We start from the raw sequence: 19,724 nt of genomic DNA, 5'->3' as shown, positions 1-19,724 counted from the left end.
CAGACTCCCCAGAACCACTGGTCTCTGCAAAGTATATGGCATATTTTCATTACTACTTTTCCTAGTTTTCTGTTATCTCTCAAAGAAAATAAGTCAAATTTTCATTTCACCAATAACTGTCCTGGCTCTTGTCAGTTTTTCTTGCTAAAAAAAAATTTTTTTTTTTGGTATGGGGGATCAAACTCGGGACCTTGCACTTGCTAGGCAGGCGGTGGAACCACCAAGCTAAATTCCTGGTTAAAAAATTCTTTAAAAACAGTAAAAAGTGATGTTAGGAACTCGTAACTGAGTTTCTGGCTTTCCACTCATTTTTAATAGAATGGAGATTTTATCTTAGTCAATAGATTGCAGTGCCTCAAATAAAATCATACAAATATAATACAACTAACTAGCATTAAAAAGTGATTCTCTTTCAATTGTGAAACATGCAAATAAACATATTTCCCCACCAAATTCTCTTAATACTTTTCTAGAAAAGGAGAGTAATCATAAAGTGATGGAAAAACCACATGGCACACAGATCTTACTTTTTATTTTCTTTTTAAGCCAAAGGAAAACACAGCATCAGTGGAGCCTAGCAATCTAATGGTAGACTATCATGCTTAAATTAGGATCTCTGTAATTGAGTTATTTGTCTTTCTTTGCTTAACATACTGACAAAGAACTCAGACGTGGCATGGCCTGGTGGGGGGGCACGAGCTGACTGTGCAGAACTAATGGACAGCCATCAAGGCACTAAAGGAGCATCTCACCTGTTCTATTCTTGAGAAATTCCAAAGACGTTAGGGTTACGCCGGTTAAAACATTTGTAAGAACAAAGTAATATTCGGAGAGGTACCAGCTGTAGATTTTTGCTTATCATCCAGTTCTAAAATGTAGAGATTAAAAACTAAGTTAAGGATGTGCCAATAAATATTTCTGATTAAAATAAGTAATTACTTTCTCAGAGGTTTCAGAACACTGACTCCTCAAGGATACACTATTCCATTTAAGCTTGATTAACTCTTTTCCCACACACAAACTTAACTAGCAAAGAAAGGTATGTTCAACACAAAACAAAATTCAGATGATAAAAGATTGTATGTGTTTTTATGCAAACATTAATATTCAGATTAACTATAGAGTATTTGGGATGAAGGTCAAAAGGTCAAAGCTGATTCCTATTTGACAGAGTTGTTAAACTGTCAATCAGCCACCTCCTGTCAATGAGAACTTCCCACTGGCCATCTCATTTTTCTCATCTAGCATCCATTTCTTATGAAAATTATCTTCCTAATATTCTTTGTTTGCTGTCTGCAATATCCATTAAGATCTTTACTAGCTGGGAGCCTAGAAAATTCTTCAAAACACAACTTAAGTGTTTATAGTAAATTCTCCATAACTTAAAAATTTACACTTCAAATATCTCTGACCTTACTTCTCAGTGCACAAAATAGGTAAGCAAAAATGCTATTGGCCAATTAAGAGTCCATATTCCAAATACTTATGTTATAGCCTTAGCATGAAGAAGGCTGGGTTTGACATTCAGGACCACAAACAGAGAAAAAAAAAGAGAGAGAAAGAGAGAAAGAGAGGAAGGAAGGAAGGAAGGAAGGGAGAGAAAGAGAAAGAGAGAAAGAGGAATATTTGCAACCTCAAAGGGTTTTCATTTTATATGCTTTATAATCAATTTCTGAAATCAACATAGCTGTAAAATAGAGCAAATCCAAAACAGAGACACACAACTAGTAGTTTAATTGGTTAATAATACTACTTAGTTTTACCATGAAACCAGTTGGCCAACATGATCACAAACCACAATGACAGATTTGATTACTCCCCTGTTCTCTCTTTCACAGAAGAACTTTTGAGATCCCATGGAGAGGTCTAACTACTTACATACCACTATAATCCACTCTTGAGAGAGTAACAGCCTTCTAACACTGGTGAACTTTCAATGGGGAGGCAAAGATATAGGTCATACTGTGAAGTGCTATGAAGTACTGTAGATGAAGGAAAAAATATGGAATTATCTATAATCCTGAGTTTCTCCTACAGAGATGTACAGTTGGTCAATCAGCAAACATTTCCTGGACCCCCAGTAAGCATCTTGGTTTTGCCTGGCACAAAAGCCTACTTTTTCCTTTGGGGAACTGCTCCTTCCAATTTCACTGAATATTTTGTGGAATGAGAGGTCCACTGATCCCACTGTCAGCTCAAGATAGACCACATGATTCATGCTCAGGCAATGATCCAACCACTTCCTTCCGACAACTGTGATTAGTCTGGAGTGATCACATGACCTGATGTAATCCAACAGAGCCAATGGGCATCAGTCCCAGACCTTTTTCTGGATCTACTAAGAGAAGGAAACTCTCTCTAGTTCCAGAAGGCACAATTTAGGGAGCTCCTACCTGAAAATGAAGCCAAGACAAGAAAAACAAAGACACTATATTAAAAGGTCAGATTCTTGCTAATAAATTTGAGAACCAGATCTAGTTAATGATTAAATATTCAGCCAAATCCATCCCTGGCCTTCTTCATGACTCAGTCAGTGTGTAAGTTGGGTTTCTTAACTTGCAACCAAGAGTTCTGACAAATTATAAGTATTCTAAAATCTGCATGACATTAGGCAAAGTGCCAAGGATACAAAACATGCAGCAAACAATCCTTGCCTTTTAGAATCTTTTTAGCATCAAATTGAAAAGACAAGGAATAAACATAAAAAATAACTAGAAACATATGGTTTAACTCAGTGATAAGTTATATATGATCGCAGAGAAAAGAGACACTAGCATAGGCTGAATAGTTAGCAAGATTTCACAATATAAGAAAAGGATGAGCTAGGTCTGGAAAAATGACTCAGATATGGCTGCCTGTAGAGGAAGCAAAAGGATACTTCAAAAAGGATGAACGACTTGAAAGCAGAAAGTCAAGAATGTGCTTAGCATATTGGGAAAACAATGTAGTATAAACAATAAATAGAACATAAAATGTTAAAGCATGAGCTATCAACAAAAAGTCCTAGTGTCCAAGAGTAAAAGGAATGCATAAGTATCCTTCTAATGATACACATATTATATATAATATTTTAAATCCATTCCAGATGAGATAATATTAATTACTTAACTAGATTATAATAGTTAAGTGTTGAAATTATGGTTGGAGAACTAATAACACAATCAAAGGTAAACATAGTCTTTTCCCTTTCCATTTAGTAGACAGCCCTCTCTTCTAAGCAGCTCTTCTTGGCTCTTCTGTAGCATCTTAGCTAGAACTAAAAGACTAGTGAAAATATATCATGCCACATCAATTTTATTTATCTCCTATTTAAGAAACCAGAGCAAATAATAGATCCATAAGCTAAGAGCAGGAGGTTGGAGAAAGAAACAGACATAAACTCAGGATGCAAGTGGGCCATAGTGTTATCCAATTTGCTTTGTCCTGTTTCTCCATGAGGTGAAAAGTTTATAATAGAAACTATTAAAGGCATTTTGTATTTCCACAGTGGTTTTAGCCATTTCCCTTGGGTCATTAAGAAATTGCCTGGGCAGAGTTTAGGTTGGCTCTTGTTGCAAGCAAGAATGCAAAGTGTCTGTGTCTCTCTTTCCCCTTCTAAAGGGGATTATTATTTAGTTCATTAGAATAAAATGAAAGTTTTGTTTAGCTTTTCTAGGACTTTATTTTTGCAAAAAGCCATTATCAGTTGTAATGAAGATAAAATTTTGATGGTTATTCTCTAAATTAATAATTTCTATCTGTGATACAATGTTTGGCAGACAGGGGGTTGTTTCTTGGAAATTTTACTGAGAATAAAGGACTTGATATTACTCCCTTGTTAATATACTTTTCCACCTAGAGTTTTCATTCTCAATAATGTTTGCATGAGCAAAGTTCTCTAATATCTTACTAGTGGATGCTCTTTTAAATTTTCATTTCCACTTCTGGCATTATCTGTTGTTTCTACTAATACAACATATGTCCATTTGAAATAAACATGTTACAAAGGAATAGTTAAAAAAAAAAAAAGAATAATGACTGTCCTATAAAGAACCTCTCTTCACAAATCCAGTTAACAAACCCTCACAACCCTGTCAAATATAGTTACTGCTTTAAGTCATTGTTTACAGATAAAAATTAAACACCACTGAACAAATTATCCTTTTTGTCAAGGCAAACTCAGAGATGAGGTAAAGAGTTCGCCTATGATTAGACAAAACTGAAAGGATATCATTTTAATGAAAGACTTTAAAAAATGAAATGCTGTATTTGACCTCAATCTTTCACTCTTTACTATTTATAATGAAATACATTATTTCCTTATAAAAATAAATACAATCATATCCTCTTCCTATTTTAAGAAAATGTAGTTTTTCATGTTAAATTTAAATATGCATGTTTGCTAAATTTTATACATGTTGAATGGTAAAATTGGATTATTTTTAAGAATCATTCAACATGTGGTTCAGTGACAATCACTGCCATATTTTAACCCAGGAAATCAAAATTTTACTCAAATATATGCATATTGCACAGTAAAAAGTTTAGATAAATTTTCAATATTATGTGAAGTACAAGGAATGGAAAAAAGGGTAAGATGGTTTCCTATTTTCTCAGGAAAAGGTATCATGGTGGGCAATATAATGCCCTACACAAGGATACCCACATTCCAATTCCTGGAACCTCTGAATGTGTATGTCACCCTACATGGCAAAAGGACTTTGCAGACGTAGTTAACATAAAGACCTGGAGATGGGTAGGTTATCCTGAATTGCCCAGGTGGGTGGGCCCAATTAATCACAAGAGTTGTTAAAAAATGGGAGAAGGAGGCAGAACAGAGGATCCAAATGAAGTGCTCTGATAAGAAATAGATCTACCAATACTAGCTGTGAAGACAGGAAGAAGACCACAAGCTAAGGAACGTGGGCAACCACCTCTAGAAGCTGTCAAGCACAAGACAATGGATGTTCCTGAGTTTCCAGAAAACAGCCCATTTATAACACCTCATTGTAGCCCAATGAGACCCTTTTTTGGATTTCTGACCTACTAGACTGTAAGATAACAAATTTTTGTAGGTAAGGTGCCAAGTATATGGCAATGTGTTGTTGCGGCATGAATAGAAAATGAGTATCATGATCCAAATCAGCAGAACTTGATACAGCATGATAATGACAGCCTCCCTCCTACTATGGAATCAAAGCACTTTCAAGCTAGAAGAGACTTTGGTCTAGGTGTGAAAACTATTCCAGAGAGAAAAGGTAGGTACCTTACTTTAGGTCTCATAGTTCGAGACAGAGTCAGGACCAGAGTCCAAGTTCAGTAAATTGTAGGTTTGCATTAGTAGGTGTCCCAGGCTCTTTCATTAATGAGGGGTTTTGAGAATAGCTGAGTAATCTTTTTTTTATAGCTGAATACTCTTTATAGAATAATTTGATAGAATGAGTAGTCATTGGAAAGTGCATGTTTTCAAATAACAGAAAGAAGGAGGATTCTGCTCCACCGTTTTTATCTGTCTCCAATTGGTGATTAAACATATTCACTTGAATTATCACTTTAAATTCAGCATGTCTAAGACAAAACTCTTGAGTCTTGCCTCCAAAGTCAGCTCCTATAGGGCTGCTTCTTTCCCCTTCACACACTCAGGGGTTTCCCATGCTCAGTCAACAGATACATGCTGCCATCCTTCCTTCCCCATGGTGTTTCCCTTCCTGGCAGTTCTACCACTACATCTGATCTCTGCACAAAGCAATTACTTTGCTTAATCTTTCTTCCACTTCTTTTCCCTTCAATATTCAATCAGTCCAGCACAGTGCCATAAAATGACTCTAAAACACACCTTTTTAACATCATTGATTTGTGTTCACACATTCAGTAGACTCCATTTCCAAATTGGATCAAATTCAAACTTCTTAGTCTTTCCATTAGCAGGTTTATAGACTCTTACCCCAATTTTTTTAAAAAATTGTCTTTTCCTCCTACTCCCATCCACAAACCAATTATATTAATTTACTCCCCGCCCCATAGCATGACTCATTCTCTATGCCATCCTTTTCTAACAAGTCCTCTCTTCTTCCTTCTCCATGATCTCAATTCCATCTATTTCAAAGCCTGTATAAGTCTCTGAATTTTTCTGGGTGCTTTCCAAGCCAGACAACCTGCAGTCATCTCTCCTTCCACTTCGAAGTGTTAGAACAGTTGAGCTACTCATTTAAAATTCAGCTTTTATTGCTAGTGTCTTTTACATCTTTAGAGTTGAAACTGAATTTGGGGGCTGACTAGGTCACTTACTTATTTGCATTTTACTTATCACACAGAGTTTCCTGCTTAAAGTAAGCATTCAAATATTTATAGAGTGACTAAAAATAATTTCTAAAATCCACAATGGATATTCAGAATGACAACTCCTCCAAGCCAGGAATGAGAGTGCCAGCACTGAGCACCACTCTGAAGTTAATTGCTCCATTTAAGAAGAGTTGCCATACATTCCAATGTGCCAAGGACAGTCCTGGTTTCCTGCTGTTTTTATAGCTATTTATATTTTCCACTTTCACTCTCAAAAGCATCTTGGCTTAGATGACACATTATATGATCATTCCACGCTTAAGACATTTTGGTCTGTGGTAAGGGCAGAATTCAGAAAGAAAATCCTGCTCATGTCCCAGTCAGCCATCTAGCTGAGAGTCATTCTCTCCCCTGAAGAGTGGTTCTGCTCTCCATGGCCACCCCCTGCATAATAAATCTTTGACTCTCACAGGGGAGGTTCTAATGTTTTGATCATCCACAGTTTCAGATAAATGGACTAAAGTTGAATATAAGTTAGCAATTCTTTAGAAGAAGAAGGAAAAAAATCATTTACTGACTATAACTATGACCCTATCCAGCAGTTTAAGAACAAAAGAGAGTTCTCTAAAGGGAAAAGAGGGTTCAGGGAGTTCTTATAGAAATAAAAGTAATCAAAACAGTATGTGAGTTCATTTATACTATAATTTCCTTTTTACTGTGTTCTGAATAAAATAATAAGAAACATACAATACCATTTCAATTTTTCTGAACAATAAATACATATTACTTTCATGATCATTTAGCATTCAAAATGTGATGCCTTCTGATCTGCATAGTGCCTAATGTACATTAAATTGACTAACTGCTGCATAAATGTTTTAAAACCTACATTAATTTTCACAGCTGACTGGTTGAAATGATCAGTTTCATAAATGAACGTCAGTGGTATCTTAACAGTAATAACTTTTTACAGCAAAGTAAGATTTTACTCTATAAGTAATGAGTAAAATTATTGAATATAATCTTATGTTTCATTACTAGCAGTGTGTCATAAAAAAGGAATTAAGGTTACACATTTTCATTTATTTTTATAAAGTAGATGAGCATTTCACTCATTTGTAGTGCGACCTACTCGGTCTAATCTCTTTTGAGGGTAATTTTAATTACATTACATCATTCAATACAGGGTTCAGAGTTCTTGTTCCAAACTATTCCCACCCTAAACTCCTCAACTTTAAAAGAATCTGGGGAAATGTTAAGTTCAATGAATGAAACTATAAGAAATGAAAACTATCAGGTGAATATCTTGGGCATAAGATTACTCAAGTGCTTGGAAAAGATTTTATGACACTATTTAGGTTACTATTTCAAATGTGGCCCAAGTTAGTAGTAACTGAAAAGGATCAATTGTTGCTGTTTCAAAGATTTATATTCTTAGTAGTTGATACTGAAATATCAATTACATTGGAATTGTTAATAATTCTGCAATTGTTAATAGCTAACAACTCAGATGGGAGAGCTGTAACATTTGAAAAAAGTAAAAGCATTCAGATGAATTACGGTAAAACTTAACACTGGAGAGCAAATAACATTTTTCATCAACTGTTTTCCAATTGTCATCTCCCTGTTTCAGAAGGCAAGGGTGACATAATTTCACATTCACCAGAGTAGAAGCCATTGCAATTTGATATTGAGTTGTTTCTGTGTTTTATTCAAGAATAAAATCCCATCTATCTTCCAGTGTCCCTCTCATGTGAGCACAAACCCTGTTGCAGGCAGAACACTCTGCAAAGCACCACAGGGACAGCCAGATGGTTCTCTCTGCAATGAAGTGTTTATCCCAAAGGTCAGCATTTACTTTAGTTCCTGAAGAGATGATTGATAAGTAGAAATTTCCTTAACAGAAAGGGACGCTGCTAGACAAACTAGTTTTTGTATAATCCCTGTCTGTATAAGTAAAAAGCAGTACAAAACACTGATAATACACAAAAACAATGGTTCTCCAACATGGTTAATCTGATTATCATCCCATGTAATTAAGTTGAATATGTTTTCACTCTGTAAAAAAAAGAACTAACCATTTAAAAAAGGAAAAAATGGAAATAAAGACTTTGTAACTAGGGAAGGGTGGAGGGTGTAAAGGGAGGGCTAGGAATGGGGAAAAAATAAGAACCAAGATGCATTATGTAAAGGTACAATTCCCAATGAGAAATGTAATTGTGTTGTATACCTACAATGTACCAATAAAAGAATTTAATTAAAAAAAGCATATTTCAATTATTCCTCACCCAGTAATATATATTCAAATCTCATTTTCATCAATTTTAACAATTTAAAATATCCTTAAGTTTGTTTATAATGATTAATAGATTCACATTAAATACTTATTCTGATTCTATTGTCATATTTTTCCCACTATCATATACTTAGTAAATATTTACTAGTTTAACTTCTTAAATTTTAATAGGGTTAGAGTCAGTACTTGATTCAGACCAAAACAATTCAAAGTTTTTATTTTCACAAATTATCTGACACTCCCATGTCTTTTTCAATCAGATTATCTACCCATGTAATTCTAGATTTTGACATATTTTCTCCTTTGTGCTTTGAAGGCATATTTTTTTCTGACATCTATTACTGCTAATGAGAAATCTGTGTCACTTCTTTGTAGGTGATCATTTTTTTCCTTCACATTTTATCCTTAGCTCTTAATAGTTTATCTTTGGTGGTGTGCAGTTTTACCAAAATGTGCTTTTTGTGAATTTGTTCTTTATTTTACTTTTCACTCAACATGCTGGGAGATCATGTCTTTTTTCAATATTTGAGCATATCCAGTCATTAGTTAGAATATACATACAGGTCACCATTTTTTTAATCATTATGTTCTTAACCCATGTTATACTTCCATACCTTCCTGCTGTTGTTTTTCTAATATCCTCGGGGATATTTACCTGAAAAAATTGAATTCTAAGTTCCGGTTTAATTTTTAAAATGAAATTACATTGATACTGAATTCTTCTATTTCTATTCTTTATTGCATATTTGTTGATTCTTCAATGATAAATAATGTTAACCTGAGTGTGTGTGTGTGTGTGTGTGTGTGTGTGTGTGTGTGTGTTTGATTCCTGTGAGAAAAATACATTCATCTTTCTGGCCTGAATACCAGGCCATTCCACTCTACAAGTCAACAAAAGAAAAGCCTTATCTCTCTTTCACATGATGGCTTTTCAAACACATGAAGGCAACTGTTGGAAGTCACTATATACCAATTGATGACTAAATTTATTTTTACACTTTCCTATGGTTCAAAATAAAAATGTGTACTACAAAACATGAAAAGTTATATGATGGGGAATCAGGTGAACTGAAGGCCAAATTCCATTAGTTGATAGATTTGAAACTTATAAACAAGCTATTTGACTTTGCACAGCCTTAGTTATCTCAACTGTAAACAGAGATGATGAAATCAAATCACAAGTTAATATATGGGTCAGAAAGTCCTGTTACTCTAATTTTATCTCCTGAGGAAAGTTTCCTTTAAACCTCCTAAGTAGTTGTTAATTCTGTCTGGGACTCCATAGCAGGGCACACATATCTTACGATGCTTATAACACTGCATTTTTTAAATTTCATTAGTACAGGACGCTCCAAGAGCATCGAAGAAGAGACTTCCAGTATACCACCGCCCCCAGCACAAAGGAGCAGAGTCCACCCCCAGAGCCGAGGAGGTGAGCCACTCGGCACAAGAAGCACACAACCCTTCTCCCAACCCCCACCACCTTTGTAATGAGAAGACACTTAAACAACTCTCAAAACCAGACTTCCAGATCACCTAAAGCAACCCCAAAGTGAAACAACATGGAACAATCTGATACTCAACCACCAGGACCTCCTGAACTGGAAACAAAAGAGGATCTGGAAAAAATAAAATTAGAAATAATTTCTCAGATAACAGCAGACATTGTGCCCAGAATGCAGGACATGATTAATCTAAAGAGGACACAGATTAAAAAAAAAAATAGAGGAGCTGAGGAACATCATGAAATCCCAACACAGGAATAAAATGGAATCCATAAAACAGATGCAAACAGATTTTCAGGAGATTAAAAACTCCACTGAAAGTTTACGTTCCAGAATGAGTCAATGTGAGGACAGAATTTCAGATATAGAAGAAAGATTGCGATTAGTGACTAAGAAAAGAATTTCTTTAAAATGGTAAAGGGCCATGAGAAATCAATTCAGCAGCTGCTAGACAATCAAAAGAAGAATAACATAAGACTGATTGGAGTCAATGAAGAAACAGCCAAGAGTGCAGATGATATTTAAAAAAAAACTGTTCACAGAAGTGATGGCAGAGAACTTCCCAAGCAGGGGGAAAGAACTTGGCATACAGATAACTGAGGTATATAGGACTCCAAATAGGCTTCATCAAAAAAAATCTATGCATAGGCATATAATTGTTAAGATTCCAGAAACCCAACAAAGAACAAAGTTCTACAAGCAGTTAGAGAAAAGAAATCACATACAAAGGAAAGCCCATCGGAATCACAGCAGACTTCTCAACTCAAACCCTCAAGGCAAGAAGAGCTTGGAGTGATGTATTTCAAGCCCTGAAGGAAAACAGCCTCCCACCCAGGTTGATGTATCCTGCAAAACTATCTTTCAAAATTGATGGAGAAATAAGACACTTTCATGGTAAAGAGCACCTCAGGAACTTCATGGATACCAAACCAGCACTCCAAAAAATTTTAGACAATATCCTAGGAAAAGACAAAGAAGATCAACCCCAGGAAGCCGAGCAGAATGAATCCATCGGGCATGACAATAAATTAAACCCAAAGGGGGAGAATCCAACAAAAAGAAAAAGTCATGACAATGATAAGTCAATATGTATGAGTTATAACCATCAATGTTAATGGTCTCAATTCACCAATCAAAAGAAATAGACTTGTACAATGAGTCGAGAAGCAACATCCAACAATATACTGCATACAAGAAACACACTTAATTCAAAATGAAACTCATAGACTGAAAGTTAAAGGGTGGGAAACAATACTCCATGCGACAGGAAACTGAAAAAAAGCAGGAGTAGCTATCCTCTTTACAAATCAAGTGGATTTCAAACCAACACTGATTCAGAGAGACAAAGAAGGACATTACATCCTTGTAAATGGAACAATCCAAGAGGAAGAGATGACCATCATAAATATCTATGCACCAAACACTAGTGTGCTCAACTATATAAAACAAATACTAACGGACATGAAAAATCAAATAAGCACTCTTGAAATAGTAGTGGCGGACCTCAGTATTCCACTGTCACAAATAGATAGATCAACTAGACAAAAAATAAGCAACAAAAAACTAGAACTCAATCAAACTCTTGAACAAATGAACTTAACAGATGTTTACAGAGAGTTGCACCCTACAAAATCAGAATACACATTCTTTTCAGATGCACATGAGTCATTCAAAAGAGACCACATGCTCACTCACAGAACATTTTTAAATGCAACAGAATTGAAGTTATCCTCTGAATACTATCAGACCATAGTGCGATGAAATTGGAGATCCATAGCAAAAGAAACCTCAAGAATTTCATAAACACATGGAAACTAAACACCACACTTCTGAATAATTAATGGGTCACAGAGGAAATTAAAGAAGAAATCAGACAGTTCTTACAATTAAATGACAATAACAATACAATATATCGGAACCTATGGGACACAATGAAAGCAGTCTTATGAAGGAAATTCATAGCAGTGAATACACACATTAAGAAAACAGAGTGAGCCCAATTAAACAACCTGATGCTGAACCTCAAGCTTCTAGAAAAAGAAGAGCAGGACAAACACAAAGCTTATACAAGGGAGGAAATTATAAAGATCACAGCAGAAATCAATGCAATGGAGACTAACAGAACGGTACAAAAAATCAATGAAGCCAAGAGTTGGTTCTTCAAAAGAATCAACAAAATTGACAAACCTTTAGCCAATCTTGTCAGAAAAAGGAAAGAAAAGGCCCAAATTCATGCAGTTAGGAATGAAAAGGGTGAAATGACAACAGACCCAGCAGAAATACAGAGGATCATCAATACCTACTTCCAGAACCTATATGCCAATAAGATGGACACACAGAAGAAATGGACAGATTCCTAGATACATATGAATTGCCAAAGTTGAACGAAGAAGACCTAAAAATTCTGAACAACCCAATATCAACCAATGAAATTGAAAATGTAATTAAAAACTTATCAACTAAGAAAAGCCCAGGCCCTGATGGCTTCACTGCTGAATTCTACAAGACATTTAGAGAGGAACTGCTGCCACCACTACTGTTTAAACTCTTCAATGAAATTGAAAGGGAAGCAATACTCCCAAATTCATTCCTGGAAGCAAGCATCACCTTGATCCCCAAAGCAGAGAAAGACCCAACTGAAAAAGAGAACTATAGGCCAATCTCACTAGTGAACATAGATGCAAAAATCCTTAATAAGATACTGGCAAACAGAATGCAGGTGACCATCAAGAAGATCATACACCCTGATCAAGTGGGATTCATAACAGGGATGCAGGGATGGTTCAATATATGAAAATCAATCAATGCAATGCACTATATCAATAGAGTCAAGGACAAAAACCATATGATTATCTCCATAGATGCAGAAAAAGCATTTGACAAAATCCAACATGCATTTATGATAAAAATCCTACAAAAATTGGAATAGATGGTCTCTACCTCAAACTGATAGAAGCCATCTATGAAAAACCAACAGCTCATATCATACTAAATGGTCAAAAACTGAAATCCTTCACACTAAAATCAGGAACAAGACAAGGATGCCCACTATCACCACTCTTGTTCAATATAGTTCTGGAAACATTAGCCACGGCAATTAGACAAGAGAAAGAAATAAAAGGAATAAAGATAGGAAATGAAGAAGTCAAATTGTCATTATTTGCAGATGACATGATACGCTATATAGAAGACCCCAAGAACTCCACCAAAAGTCTTCTAGACTTAATAACCAAATTCAGTCAAGTAGATGGTTACAAGGTCAACACACAAAAATCAATAGCTTTCCTCTACACCAATGACAGACTCACTGAGAGAGAAATAGGGAAAATAATTCCTTTCACAATAGCATCCAAAAGACTGAAATACCTAGGAATCATCCTAATGAAAGAAATCAAAGACCTCTTCTCTGAAAACTATGGCACTCTGAAAAGAGAGATTGAAGATGATATCAGAAAATGGACAGACATCCCCTGCTTCTGGGTAGGAAGGATTAATATAGTGAAAATGGCCATACTTCCAAAACTCTTATATAGATTTAATGCAATTCCAATTGAGATCCCAGCAGCATACTTCATAGACCTCGAGAAAACAATCCAAAAATTCATTTGGAACAAGAAGAGACCCAGAATAGCAAAAGCAATTCTAGGTAACAGAGACATGGCTGGGGGTATCACAATCCCCAACCTGCAACTCTACTACAAAGCTACTGTGATAAAAACAGCATGGTACTGGCAAAGAAACAGACTTGAGGACCAGTGGAACAGATTAGAAGATGCAGAAACAATTCCAGACACACTCAGCCATCTCATCTTTGATAAAGGAGCCAAACACCCTCACTGGAGGAAAGATAGCCTCTTTAATAAATGGTGCTGGAAATATTGGGCTTCAACTTGCCAAAGATTAAAACTAGACCTGTATCTCTCTCCATACACTAAACTAAAATCAAAATGGGTTAAAGATCTACATATTAAAATAGAAACTCTGAACCAGTTGGAACACAGGTGAGGTAGAACCCTTGAAGACATCGGTGTAGGAAAAGATTTTATGAACAAAACCCCAGTTGCCCGTGAACTAGCACAAACAATCAACAAATGGGATCTCTTCTTATTAAAAGGCTTCTGCACAGCAAGAGAAACCACCAGCAGTGTGAAGAGACAACCCACAATGTGGAAAAAATCTTCACCTGCTCTTCCTCAGACAAAGGTCTACTATCTCGAATCTATAAAGAACTTTAAAAGATCAGACCTCCCAAATTTAAAGACCCAATCGAAAAATGGGCAGCTGAAATGAACAGACATTTCTCAGACAAAGAAGTAGAAATAGCAAATAAATACATGAAAAAATGTTCAACATCACTGGTCATTTGAGAGATGCAAATGAAAACAACACTGAGATTCCACTTCACTCCAGAAAGAATGGCTGCTATCATGAAATCAACCAATAACAAATGCTGGTGGGTGTGGAGAGCTGCGTGTGCCGCGCCTTAAAGATGGCGCTGGTTTCCGCCTTCCGCCATCCCGACGGCGAGAGCTCTTTATGATAAACAACTCCTTATTTGGCTGTGATGTGTCTGATGCTCTGCCCCCTCTTACGTGTACCTATCCGCATTCGCCACATGACTATCCGTGATTGGTTGGTTCAGGGGTACTTATTCTAGGGACGGGTGCTCCCCAGGGGTAGAAGAAAAAGAATGTTAAGTTTTCCTGAATAAACTGCTAGAAGAAGAGCGTTGGTGTTGCGTCGTCATTGCTGGTCAAAGGCGAACGCGACAGGTGGGGCTGTGGGGAAAGAGGAATCCTGCTCCACTGCTAGTGGGAGTGTAGACTGTTGCAACCACTGTGGAAACCAGTATGGAGATACCTCAAAGAACTAGGACTGGAAGTCCCATTTGACCCCGCTAGTCCACTGCTGGGGATCTTCCCCAAAGAATTAAAAGAATCATACCACAGTGATGTATGTGCACCCATGTTCATAGCAGCACAGTTTGTAATAGCTAAAACTTGGAAACAGCCCAAATGCCCATCAACTGGAGACTGGATAAAGAAAATGTGGTCTTTTTATAAAATGGAGTACTACTCAGCCATAAAAAATGAGAAATTAGAGACATTTATAGCTAAGTGTATGCACACTGAGGCAATACTCTTAAGTGAAATAAATAGAACACACATGTGTAAATACCGAATAATTTCTCTGGTGTGAGAAACTGAAAGTGTAAATAAGGACTAAATGTATAATAGGTAATGTGAAATAGGAAGAAGAGGGACAAAGGGGAAGGAAGTGGGAGGGCTAGGGGAAAGGATAGAAGGGAATGGGATTAATACGAGAAAATGGAAAAATAGGAACAAAATCTTTGTAAATAGGACTGGAGGGGTTGAAGGGAGGGCTGGACAAGGGTGAAAAATAAGAACCAAGACAGACTATGTAAAGGTGCAAATTTCCAATGATGAATGTCATTACATTGTATACCTAAAATGTACCAATATTAGAATGGATAATCGATAATGTAAAATAGGAAGAAAAGGTCCAAAGGGGTAGGGGTAGTGGGAGGGGCAGGGGAAAGGAAAGAAGGGAAAGGAAAAATGATGAGAAATGGAAAAAATGGAAATAAAGTCTTTGTAAATAGGGAAGGGTGGAGGGCGTGAAGGGAGGGCTAGGAATGGGGAAAAAATAAGAACCAAGATGCATTATGTAAAGGTACAATTCCCAATGAGAAATGTAATTGTGTTGTATACCTACAATGTACCAATAAAAGAATTTAATACAAAAAATAAAAAATAAAAAAAATAAATGGTACTGGAAAAATTGGGTTTCAACTTGCCAAAGATTAAAACTAGACCTATATCTCTCACCGTGCACTAAACTAAAATGGAAGTGGATCAAAGCTCTAAATATTAAAACAGAAACAGTAAACTGGCTGGAAGAAATGTTAGGTAGAACTCTTGAAGAATTAGTGTAGGGAAAGATTTCATGAACAAAACCTCAGTTGCCCGTGAACTAGCACAAAGAATCAACAAGTGGGATCTCTTCTTATTAAAAAGCTTCTGCACAGCAAGAGAAACCACCAACAGTGTAAAGAGACAACCCACAATGTGGGAAAAAATTTTCACCTGCTGTTCCTCAGACAAAGGTCTATATCTACAGTCTATAAAGAACTTTAAAAAAATCAGACATCCCAAGTTTAAAGACCCAATCCAAAAATGGGCATCTGTAATGAACAGACATTTCTCAGGCAAAGAAGTAGAAATAGCAAATAAACATATGAAATAATGTTCAACATCACTGGTCATTCGAGAGATACAAATGAAAACAATGCTGAGATTCCACCTCACCCCAGAAAGAATGGCTGCTATCATGAAATCAACCAATAACAAATGCTGGCGGGGCTGTGGGGAAAGAGGAACCTTGCTCCACTGCTGGTAGGAGTGCAGACTGGTGCAACCACTGTGGAAATCAGTATGGAGATACCTCAAAGAACTAGGACTGGAAGTCCCATTTGACCTAGCTATTCCCATGCTGGGGATCTTCCCCAAAGAATTAAAAGAATCATGCCACAGTGATATATGTGCACCCATGTGCACATCAGCAAAATTCGTGATAGCTAAACCTTGCAAGCAGCCCAATTGTCCATCAGCTGGAGACTGGATAAAGAAAATATGGTTTTTGTATAAAATGGAGTACTACTCAGCCATCAAAAATGGAGAAACTAGAGACATTTATAACTAAATGGATGCACATTGAGGCCATACTCTGAAGTGAAATAAATAGGACACACATGTGTAAATACCAAATAGTTTCTCTAGTGTGAGAAACTGAAAGTGTACATAAGGACTAAAAGGTGTAATAGATAACATGAAATAGGAAGAAAAGGGGCAAAGGGAAAGGGGAAGTTGGAGGGGTAGGGGAAAGGAAAGAAGGGAATGGAATTAATATAAGAAAATGAAAAAATGGAAACAAAGTCTTTGTGACTAGGGAGGGATGGAGGGGTTGAAGGGAGGGCAGGGGAATGGGGATAAAATAAGAACCAAGAGAGATTATGTAAGGATGCAAATTTCCAATGATAAATGTCATTATATTGTGTATCTAAAATGTACCAATAAAATTAATTTTTAAAAATTTCATTTGTACATGTTTGAAGAACATAATGTTTACATTTCTTGTACAAAGTTGCAACATGTACCTAACACATTTTAATTCCTTTTTATTCTTTATTCTTTTCTCCACCCTCCCCTTCTCTTCCCTTCATCTCTTTATCTCCTTTCCATGTGAAAATGATCTATCATCCTACTTCCACTTATTCTTCTGATAACACTGTATTTTAAATAGTCTGTGATCTCTTCAATGGCATAAAATATGTTTTGGATTTAAAGAGCCTAACGGAGTACCCTATATATAGTAATCATCAAAAATGGTATTGAAAAGAAAAAAATATGTAAAAATCATTTTGTAAGTTGAAAAGCACTACCACTAGTCATTTTTTTCATCAATTCCTTGGTTTATTCAGTTCCTTAATACGATGGAATACATGAGGTTCATGCTGTTACCTAATAGTTCCTAATTGTATCAGGACAGAGTTAAAGCATTAAAATCTTCCTAATTTGGTTCACAACACACACTACTTTTAAGCTTCATTATCTGCTGATCGTTCCACATCCTACAGTCATGTACATATTTCAAAGTCTTTCCTCCAGTCTCCATCTTTCCAGAGAACATGCTATAGCTTTCCTATCTTTCACTTCTACCTTTATGGGAGATTAGACAACATGTGCTATCACTTCCGTGTTCCTATCAGACTTCTAATCAATGTAACCTCCTGGTAGCACTCCTACTGGGACACAATGGACACCACTTTCCTCCTCCAGTTGTCCATCCCTGCTTTTTCTCTCATTTTGGAATCTTTAATAATCTCATTTTTTACCTTATATTAGAAGAAAAGAGCAGCCAAAATTTCTCATGTGCAGAGAGTACTATGGAAGCAGTTGTAAAAGGACCAGAAAACCAAAGGGACTTCAATGACAGAACAAGAAGACACAGTGACAAAGAGGGAGATGCAGAGAAATAGATCCCTCAGCAGACGCCATAATGGAATTAGGACCATATTTCAGATCTAGACAGGGTGATCATACACTTCAGAAGTGCCCACTGAAATAGGGGACATTGAGAGAATATTCTGCTCCCACATTCTATGCCATGACATTCCTTATATAAGAGCTCCAAAAACAGTAATACTGAGAGAAAGCAAGAGGAAGGAAATCCTAAATAATCAAGATTAAACCTAAAACAACTGAAAACATCCTAAAATCACCACGTAAGCCTGCAATGAACTAGAATAAACTGTCCAGTAAAATGAGTATCTAAAAGCTTAGTTCAGCAAAATAATAAGCAAGAAAGTCTTGTTTGTTGCATGTCTGTGTTTTACAGCTGCAAGATGTGTGCCACCCTTTCTACCTGGCTTTGCCCCTTTTGTCTCTGCCAGTTCCTTCTTATTCTCCTTTCCTAATTCCCACTTTTGCCCACCTGGTTAATACTGTTGCCCTCAAAGGTTTTGTCTTTCTGGTCTTCTCTCCCCACTGATAAGCCTCCTTGGGCAATCTCCATTCCTATGATTTCAAGAATTAGACTTAAATAAGTAGTCCTTAAATCCACATCAAGAGATCTAACCTTTCTCTGTAAAGCAAACATTTCTTCTTGATACTCCACAGCTTCAATAACTACAGGGATGGGCTGAACTGTGTCACCTAAAATTCCATATTTTGAAGTCTTACCCTCCATTATCTCTCAATGAGACTGAATGAGGAGATACAGTCTTTAAACTAGTAATCAGATTAAAATTAGGTCAATCATGATATGCCCTAATATGACTAATACCTTTATAAGAATAGGAAATTTGGACTCAGAAACACATCAAGGAAAGAACACTTTAAGACACAAGGAAAGGCAGACCTCTACAAGTTAGGGAGAGAGGCTGCAGAAGAGTCCAATACTTTGGACACCTTGGTCTAGAACTTCCAGCCTCCAAATTCTGAGAAAATAAATTTCTGTTGTTAAAGCCCCCCAGTCTGTGGTAGTTTGTTGTGGAAGTCCTAGCAAACGAATACAGTAGCTTTCAAAATGAAGTTCAATCTTCACCTATGAGAGACTCTTGTCTCACTTGCTTCTCTCTAAGCTGGTCTCCCACACTTCACCTTGAGCCAGTCCCCAGGAACACTGTGCAATTTATTATCACAACAGTCCCTTTGCACAAGCAGGTGCTTCACTTTAATAACTGTCCACTGGTTCCTTATGTTAATGCCTCCATATTCTTCAGAGAATGTTTTCAAGCAATACCTCTGAGAGTAATTTTAACTTTTATTATGTATTCTTTAAACAGCAAACACAATCTCTACACTAGGCCCCAGAGACAGACTGGAAAACATCCCATTTAATTAAAATACCTTCTTCTCATAGCACCTGGAGCACTTCTATGTCTACTTATTATAAGAATGCAATTATCCTTTCCTGTTTGAAAGCCTTAATTTTAAAATGAAACTCTCCTTATTATGCATCAACTATGTGACTCTAGTGTTAAGCATGCACTATGATAACCATTGTTTAGGAGTTTGAGTGGATAAATGATGACGAAAGAAGACTTTTCAACCTGAATATCTTAAATTCAATTGAAGTAA

General features: G+C 36.4%; 1 protein-coding gene across 1 annotated transcript in view; it reads right to left on the bottom strand.

Moving 5' to 3' along the window:
• Positions 1 to 676: 676 nt before the first annotated feature.
• Lrrc69 (leucine rich repeat containing 69) overlaps positions 677 to 19,724 on the bottom strand; it is a 99,314-nt gene continuing 80,266 nt past the window's right edge. The window contains 1 exon segment of the mRNA XM_004841951.4: positions 677 to 868. Within this exon segment, the coding sequence (XP_004842008.2) occupies positions 758 to 868 (111 nt within the window). The 3' untranslated portion in view covers positions 677 to 757.

Source organism: Heterocephalus glaber, unplaced genomic scaffold (genome assembly GCF_053883595.1).
Source record: "Heterocephalus glaber isolate CG9 unplaced genomic scaffold, H.glaber_assembly_v1.0 deba00001553, whole genome shotgun sequence".
Taxonomy (NCBI): Eukaryota; Metazoa; Chordata; class Mammalia; order Rodentia; family Bathyergidae; genus Heterocephalus; species Heterocephalus glaber.
The sequence above is the reverse complement of the archived record's forward strand: the minus strand, read 5'-3'. Positions and strand labels throughout refer to the sequence as shown.